General features: G+C 35.7%; 1 protein-coding gene across 2 annotated transcripts; it reads left to right on the forward strand.

The window, feature by feature from the left end:
• The first annotated feature begins 2,958 nt into the window (after positions 1-2,958).
• Positions 2,959-5,294, forward strand: Izumo3 (IZUMO family member 3). Of its 2 annotated transcripts, XM_047523807.1 has the most exons (7): positions 2,959-3,190; positions 3,328-3,402; positions 3,547-3,636; positions 3,846-3,863; positions 4,323-4,403; positions 4,785-4,875; positions 5,156-5,294. In XM_047523807.1, exons 1-7 carry the CDS (start codon positions 2,959-2,961, stop codon positions 5,292-5,294), a joined length of 726 nt encoding a protein of 241 aa, XP_047379763.1. The 2 variants fall into 2 exon arrangements, with proteins under 2 accessions (XP_047379763.1, XP_047379764.1); XM_047523808.1 differs by lacking the exon at positions 3,846-3,863.
• Positions 5,295-9,668: the final 4,374 nt, after the last annotated feature.

The following is a 9,668-nucleotide window of genomic DNA, read 5'->3' on the forward strand; positions in this document are numbered from 1 at the left end:
AACAATTGTAGAGGAGGAAAAGTTTATTTGAGGGCTCACGGTTTAAGAAGCCTTAGCCCATAGCAAGCAGGCTCCATTCCTCCGGGCTTGTGGTAAGACAGAACATCATGGAGGAAGAGTGTGGTGAGGGGAACTAGTTCACATGGTGATCAGGAGGCAGAGACAGAGAGAGAGATCTCCACTTGCAGATACAAATATATGCCTCAAAGCCATGACCCTAATGTTCCACCTTCTCCAGTCACATCCCACCTGCCTTTGGTTACTACTCAATTAATCCCATCAGGTGATTAATTCACTGATTGGGTTAAGGCCCCTCAGAACCCAATCATTTCTTCTCTAAACCTCCTTTCATTGCCTCTCACACATAAGCTTTTAGGGGACACCTCACATTCAAGTTATAACAAGCTACATAGATTCTTTTATTTTGGTACAGGGATTGAACTCAGGGGTGTTTAACTGTTGAGTCACATCCACAGCATTTATTTAATTTTAATATATATTTTTTTTAATTTCAAGACAGGGTCTTGCTAAGTTGCTTAGGGCCTCACTAAGATGCTGAGGCTGATCTTGAACTAACAATCCTCCTGCCTCCTGAGACACTGAGATTACAGGCATGCACCACCATACTCAGCAAGACTCTTATATTTATTTATGGGTCTGGAAATCAGAATGTCACCAGATGAAAGTAAATTTCTATAAGAAGCTGTTTGCTTATTTTTAGGAATCTGGTTCTTCAGTTTTAAATCTCAGTGCATTATATGATTTGTAACAAAAGTCAAAAGTTGCAAATGAGTTTACATAGGGGGTACACTCTCATTGTTAGTGTTCATAGTATAAAAAGAACTCACAGGAATGTTTTATATGTATAAGCATCACACATAAGTAAATACATATTTGGTATAATATGATATCCATTTGTAGTTGATATACTATTTTAAGCAAATAGATTTCAGCTAGTTATTATAAAAATTTGTACAGACTCTAAATCATACCACTTCATGCCAATACTAGCATAATCAATCCAGGATTCGGGTTTTATTATTTTGTGTCCTAGAAACAATGAATGTTATTTAAATAAGTGATCATTACATCATTAATTAATTTCCAGATAGTCCTTCTTTCTTGTGGTTCAAATATTCTACAGGTATAAAACTAAAGACTATCCTATGATAATTGTGAATATTTTCTGATATGACAATCTCTCAAAGCATTTCCAGGCCATGAGGATTTGTGATATGTAATTTATCTGAAACAAAGCACAAAATCTGTTCACATGGTAGGCATACAGCAAATGATAATCTCTTTTCACTTCTCTCACTACTTTCCACTCTATGACTATCCCATATCTAGATTTAAATTCTTCTACTATACAACCACTATGGATATCAGCATAGAGGTTCCCGAAAAGGCATGGAACCACCCCATCACCCAGCTACATCACTCCTCAGTACATATCCTAAAGAAATAAAGTCGTCACACTATAGTGATACATGCATACCCAGGTTTATAGCAGCACAATTCACAGTAGCTGAACTATGGAATCAGCCTAGGTGTCCATGAATAGATGAAGAGATAAAGAAAATATGGCATATGTACACAATGGAGTTTTACTCGGCCATGAAGAAAAGTAGATAAACTTATGACATTTTCAGGAAAATGGATGGAACTTGAAGCCATCATATTAAGAAAAATAAGCCAACCCCCAAAGATTGAGGGTTATATGTTTTCTCTCATAGGTGGAAGTTAGAGAGGAAAAAGGAAAAGAAAGAAGGGGTTTGGGTAATCTTGTGAAAACCAAAAGGAGAAAAGGACCATGGACCAGATGGTAGGAAATAGAGGGGAGAAGTGCTGGGAGTGATATTGGCCAAATTTTATTGTTATATTTTGTGTATGTACACATATGTAACAAATCCCATCATATGTACAACTATAAGGCACCAATAAAAATAATGTAGAAAGAAAAAATTCTAGTACTAACACTTCAGAGTGCCAGGGATCCTTGGTTTCAAGGAGATATAACCACACAAGGAATATATTAGAAAATAGGTAATTGTTGCTCTTAAAAGTCTGCAAAGCATCCTTTATTCCTTAAAAAACAAAGAAGAATCTCATTCAAAGAGCCACAAACTGAAGGAAAAACATGCTTTTTTGCCACCAGCATGAAAGTAGCTTGAGATGGCAGCCCATAACTGTCATTATGTTATAGTTTTCCCTCAGTATTTCAGAATGCATCTGTTAAAGCACCCTGAACATTACTGGATTCCCACTGAACAATTTCTATCCCTCAACTGTTGTTTCCAGTCTTTCACTACAAATTCTTTTAGAATGCTATAAAAATGTTACAAAGTATGGCTGAAGGAATCATCCCACAGACCAATGTAGCCTGAAATTTCTGAGAAATTATCAATTATATTCATATTATCAATTATTGTTTATATAAATGTCCACTTCTTAATTCTCAAGAATTCCACTACCAATAGGGACTGGGAACCCAGCAACTCAATATTCTTGGGTTTTCTTACCTCCTCTGTAGATGTAGAGTTTGGGTTAAAGCATCCATCTCTGTTGGCACATCATTTGAATGGGCAGAAGTGATATGGGAATCTATTAAGGATACAAGACAGAGAGAGAACTAAAGAAACTTTTTCTGAGAATCCTCCTGCACAGAACTCTACTTATATGAGCTCAAGTCTTCTCTTTCCTAGTGTTCTACACTCAGAACTCAGGTAACTGCTCCCCAGCTGGCAGTTCCCTCTCTCTGGAATGAAAGATAAAAGTCAGAAAACAACAAAAGATCCTTAGGGGAATGAGATTTAAGTGAGATGGAAAAAGAAGGAAAGGTGGACTCAGAATATCCAGGACAAGGCTCTCGTTACTGGGATTTTGAAGGAAAAGGAACTAAGTGAACTAGTTGCCAGGACAACCTGCTGTTGGGGAGAGGGGGGTTGGGGCTAGGAAATGGGTGACCTGTGGTTACTCTTGCTCCTGCCCCTGTCCCTGGCAGCCCTCCATGGGGTCAAAGGCTGTTTGGAGTGTGACCCCAAATTCATAGAGGATATTAGGACCTTGCTGACAAATCTGGTACCCTCCGAAGTCCCTGGCCGAAATCAACTACTTGAACGGCAGTTTAAGGAGATGACCCATATAAGCTTCAAGGTCTCCCACAGGGACAAGATGCTTCGGGTGTTGGGTGAGGGAAGCGTGAGTCCCTGAGAGTTTTGGGGGTTAGTGGGAGAAGGGAGGCAGGGAAGAGAACACCTGGGGCCACACAATTTCCTCCACAGATATAATTATCCCCATGCATGTATCTTCCCTCTTCCCCTCTAGCTGTTCAAAAGGTTGTCAAGTTGAGAACATGGCTGAAGAATGAATTTTATAGACTGGGCAATGAAACATGGAAAGGTGAGGTACTACTATTTCATTGTCCAATGTTCATACTGTGCAAGTAAGTCTGAGGAAATTTGGGCAAAACAAGGCAACAGCTAGAATTAAATTAGGACAGGAAGAGCCACCCTCGTTTCTGATGCCTCCCCCATTCCCTCTTAGGTGTCTTTATCCTACAAGGCAAGCTTCTTGAGGTCCGCCAAAACCTGGAACCCAAAGTGAAAGAAACGTTAAAGGCCTTCTCTGAAGTTGGTAATGAAACACTCCCATTCAACCACACTGCAATTATGTGAAGGAAATAGAAAAGGAGGGGTGAGAAGAAGGGTAATGAGGGTTCAGATGGAAGCCATGGGAGTCAGGGGAGGGTAGCCAGAAGTTGATGGATGAACAAAGACGACTTGGGTATAAGTAAACTCCACATTGATGCTAAGCTCATTAGAACTTTCTGGTTCTCTTTTTAGCTTGTTCTGAAGATTGCAGTGAGTACAGTACATGTGACACCGTGAGATTTCAGCCTGTAGTCTCCTATCTCCTTGTTCTGTATGGCTCTGTCTTTCCCATCTGTTACACTGAGAACCCCGTTCCTAGGGCTTTGGTCACCCAGGGGGAATGTCAACATATCTGATAATAGTAATCTAGCTTACAAAATCTTGAATACCTCACAGATTTAGGATGTGCCCAGAAGCTTCCTGAAGCATAATTTACAACCCAGTGCCCCAATGTAGGCTAAGGAATTGTTTGCCTATTCCTTCCCCAGAGGTCCAACTTAATTTATAGGTTCTAGCCCTTTAAGAAACTTAATTATAAGAGCAAGAAAGAATCCAGAGTATTGAAACCTAATAGTCCTGGCAATGCCTGAGATTTAACTCATACTTGATGTCTGACCTAAGGATCCTCCTGTTCACATCCCGCTTCTCACTATTTTTTCTTTTTATCAGTTGTGACTGAAGGTCCTGTCCTTGATTGTTGGACCTGTCTTCGCATCACCACCCGGTGCTTCAGAGGAGAATATTGTAGAGGTGACATAAACTGTGGTGTGGCAATATGAGGTGCTAGGGATCAAGGATTGGGTTGTCTGTTGATTTATTCAATGTTTGTTGAGCACTTTCCACACAGATAATGGTACAAAATAAATTTGTACCCATATGAATAACTTGATTCTGGGCCAATTAAAGGGCCGGGAAATGGAAAGGCTAGACTAGAGGTGGAGAAATTAGTCTAGGGACAGCAAGGGCAAAAATTTTATAAAACCTAGGAGTCTAAATGCAAGTCAGAAAAATCAAGAATGTTGATGAAGTGGTGAGCGGGGCAAACTGAAGACTCAATTCTAGATAAAGGTCCCTGGTTACAATTTCCTCTTCTTCAAAATTGACTTTTTATTCCTCCCTTTCTCCTTCCAGAAGAGGATCCGAGGAAGGCTGAACAGCGAGAGATTGCATTATTTCTGATATTGCTGGCAGAAGCTGGAATATTGGCAAGTGCTGTGTTACTGTGAGTTTTCCTCCCTCCAAATAAACATGGGGTCGAGCCTTCCTTTGCCAGAGAGATCACCCAAACTTCTCCCGACCCCCCGGTGGAAAAAGGGGAAAGAAGTCATTTCAAAATCTGGGAAATGATACTGGCAGGAACTGAAATGGATGAAAGTTTGATGGGATAATAGTAGGAACATAAGGAAATGGAGGAGAGGCATCCAGAAAAGAAGAAAACATTGTCTAATTGTTTTAAAGATTGGGGCTACTGACATTGAAGTCGGGATATCTTCTTTATCTAGATTCTATATGTGTGTCACTCATCGGAGGAAAATGCAGACAATACGAAGGACACTAAAAAAATATCTGGAGAAGAAACTTGAAGAATTAGTGGGGGCAGCAGATGAGGAAGACAAAAAAGATTCTGAACCTAGAAAATAAATACACAGACTCAAACAGGAGGTCTTTCATGATTCTCTTGAGCGTTGACTCAGAGTAGAAAACTGGAACTTGAGCTGCATTGTGGTCATAAAGTCATAGTATTTTAAAACGGAAATAGAAGTTAGGGTTTCTCTAGTAAAGATCCTTATTGATATCATGAAGCAATGGACACAGTGAGAGGACAAGTGATTTACCTGGAGTTGTACAGAAGTAACACTGATACGTTGCAATGAACACAAAAGATAATATACTGCATGATAATAAAGAACGCATTGTTGGTAACTCTAATGGCTTTAATTAGAACAATTGATCTTTGTAAGTTGGTTTCCATTTCTTTCATTGTTTCGTTACTGTTTCCATATTTATCATTAGGTTCAATGTGTATGATTTCCTTAGTAATACATAATATTTAATCTTTAACATGATTTCAAACCCTCATGCATATCTACAGAAAAATCAGTCCAAAATATAAGTCGTGAGTTGCTAAATTTGTCCCAGTTATTTTCTCTTGAATCTATGTTGAAAGAAGAAGTTGGATTATCAATTTTGTATTCCTTTAGGTGTTTCCATTTAACACTTTTTGTATGCATAGAACCCTAATTAAAGCTTTACATGTGTTACGTAATTGAATTCTCCCAAAGACCCTGTGAGTAATATCCTTGCCATTTCCCTTTTAGGGCTGAGGAAACAGAAATATGTCAGAACACTCAACTCTAAAATTCATGATTTTCCACTCTATTTTGTTTCATTGTACTCTGGGAGCTTATTTCAGAAGGTACACCCCCAGTTTGTCAGCAAGAAACACTTTCATGAGTCTTGATCCTGTGGTGGGTAGAGGTTTTAGCAACTCTTTCACACAAGGTAGAACTGAGTGCTTGCTTATTGCTATTGTATTCTAATGAGATATTGAATGGATGAGAATGTGCTGGGAGAGAATTTGAACACTGATATCATTTGAATCCATGATACAAATTCCCAGAGTTGCTGACATTTGCCATTTTCCCAATGACTTAAGGTTCATCTCCCCTAAAAGTTTATTGTGATATTTAATTTCATTCATGGACTTATCTTTATATAATTTAATTTTTCATTATAGATCATTGTATAAATTGTATAGCAGACTTATTAAGTTTTGTGACATTTTGAATTTTAGTGCAGCATTTAGTTTTATTTTCAATGTATATTTTATTTTGTATTTTTAAGGTTTATGACATGTTTTGATACACAGTGAAATTATTACTGCGGTTAAGTCAACCAACATGTTGGCATGTTGGCTTCTTGCCTCTTCCATGCCGTTCTCCTCTCATCACTCCAGTCTAGGAATCCTTGGTTAACAATTTAGGATGTATCTTTCATTAGTTTTATTCAAGCCTAAACACTCAAAAGTTAATGGACATACAAAAATGTACACACAAACATTTATACCTGAAATTTTGGGAATCAAAAAATGGTGGAATGAGACAGACATCATTACCCTATGTACGTGTATGATTACATGAATGGTATGAATCTACATCGTGCACAACCATAGAAATGAAAAGATGTACCCCATTTGTGTACAATGAATCAAAATGCAGTCTGAAAAATTAAAAAAGATTAAAAAATAAATTTAAAAAAATTTTTAAGTATTTCATACAGGTAAAAAAGAAAACAAAAACAAAAACAAAAAAAGAACCATTGTGCTTCACTTGTTCATCCACAACCACCTTTTCCAAACTGTTGTTCTGGCAACTGTTGATATTTTCACTGCCTCATAATTCTGCTTTTTCAGAATGTAATATGGTTGGATTCATATAATATGTAGACTTTTTGAATTGGTTTTATCAGTGTGTATTCAATTTTCCTCTAAGGCTTTTGGACTTGATAAATTTTGCTTTAATTTCAGAATAATATTCCAACTACATAGAATTACTATTGTTTATTTATTGATTCACTTATTACAGAATGTCTTCATTGCTTCTAAAAAAATCATGCACACTGAAAAGTTGATTTATATCCTTAAATACTCTGTGAAGTTTAAAAATCTAGTCTTCTGGAGAGAATTTTGATATACAATGTTTTTAGATAGTATTGTTGCCTTGAGAACATTAAATCTCAAATTCCTAAATGAATTTTCTATAATATTTCAAACTAAGTTACAGTGATCTCCATCATTAATATGGCCTACTTGCACTCTTGGTCCCAGAATATATAAGACTATCCACAAAACAAAATAAAAAGCCTTGGAAAATAAGGAAAAAGTACCCAGGAAAATATCACAAGAAAGCAAAACTACTTCCTCCTGAAAATGTACTCAACCCTATTTATGATCTCATTGTATCACTTTCTGGTATGAAATTTTATGTAATGGAAGCAAGAAAAGGACATTAGAAATAGAATTAAAGAAAGGAAATAAACAGATTATATAATTAAATACTTTACATAAAACATATTTTGTGTGAGGAAAGAAATGGGCATTAAAGAATTATGTTAAAATAAAGCTAAAAATGAAAGGGAGTAAGGGATTTAAATAAAATAATAGTCACCAAGGACACACATACACACATGTGCACTTGCACACCCACACACCCACACGCACAATGTCACTTTTTGTTATGGTATGTTGAAGTGTGACCCTTAAGGAATGAAAATAGAATATATAGTATCCACATTTTGAAAGGGAGAAAGAGTTTAAATAAAGGTCCCCTGATCAAACAGAAGCAGGTAAGGAGGAAAAACAGAAACAAAGTAAGGCACAGGTACAAAGAACACATAATAATAATCAGATATCAGCAAAATAGATGGATCCATCAGAAGATAAGCTATTAGTTTGGCTATTTGAAAATCTAATTATGAGATTCCTATAAGAGACAAACCTAAAAGGTTACAGGCCCACCCTAAAAATAAAAGAACTGAATATCTAGCAAATCCTAGCCAAAAGAAAGTGAGTATCGCCTTATGGACAGAATTCATAAGAGAAATCAAGCCAAAAACAATGAACAAGAATGAAGAATGATATGATGATAAAAGTAGTAAGTAGATGAGAAAATATAACAAAAAATGAAATGAAATTATATAAGCCCAATGATTGTTTTGAGATTTTAAAATGGGAAAAAAATTGACAAAACTTCTACAATCATAATTGGAATTTAATGTATCCCTCTCAGAATCTGCTAAATCAAAAGAAAAAATGTTATAAGGTTAAGATCTGTAGAACACAATGAACCTTAAACATGATATATTAAATCTCAGACCTAGCTAATAGATTTTTCTTCTTTCTAAAGCATATGGAGCATTTATAAAAATTGACAAGGGCATGGGTTGGTCAACACTAGCTAGCTTCTCCCTGAACTAGGTCTCCACCCTCATGGCCACATGATGAGACTACTTTTCCAGTCTCTCCTACATTCAAATGGGCTATATAACTGAATCCCCACCACAGCAATGTGGTGGAAATGATGAAAATGTTTCCAAACTTGGCACATAGAAATATATGGAACAATTCTCCAGTCCCTCGCTGTCAGTGGGTTTTCACTATACAGAAATATCTTAGAATATTATTCTATTTGGAGAATTGTTCTGAATTTCATGTGAGTGAAAAATAAAAGTTCATTTCATTAGATATTTGAGGTTTTAGAGTTAGTATTAACTTATCTAATACACAGGCCAAAAAAGAAAATGTCAACAAATACTGAAGAAATAATATTATGGAGAGCAATTATTCAGACCATAGGCAATAAAAGTAAAAATTAATAACAAAGAATAAAAAATATTTCATACATTGGGAAACTAAAACTCTTATTTCTAAATAATTCATGAATTAAAGATGAAACTACAAAGCCAATTATTAAATACTTAAAAAATAAACTGCAATGAAAATATTACCCATCAAATCTTATGAGGTATAGCTAGTATATGCATTTTAAATTACCACTCTCTAATCATCACATATCAAAAAGAGAAAAAATATATTGAAAAAGTTTAACAGGGAATTCAACTAAGCAGCTAGGAAAAGAACAAAGAAACTCAAAGAATATACTAAGAGGGAAAATTAGATTACATCATAAATAAAATATAAAGCAGAACATATAACAATAACACCAACTGCTAATTTAAAAACGTTTTTGTCCACACTAAACAATTTTTTGAAAACTATGCATATTTTAAAGGAGGAATATAAATTGAACTAAACTATAGATATATAGAGATATCTTTTAAACAAAACTAGGGCTATAATATTTAAAATTTGAATAACAGAAATACTTTTAATACAATATATAATCAATATTGGCATATGAAAAATGCCAATATTATTTAAAACAGCATGAATAGTATAAACATAAATATTGAGAACAAATGCATGCTAAAGGAAAGTCCTAGAATGCATTTCAATGT

Source organism: Sciurus carolinensis, chromosome 14 (genome assembly GCF_902686445.1).
Source record: "Sciurus carolinensis chromosome 14, mSciCar1.2, whole genome shotgun sequence".
Lineage (NCBI taxonomy): Eukaryota > Metazoa > Chordata > Mammalia > Rodentia > Sciuridae > Sciurus > Sciurus carolinensis.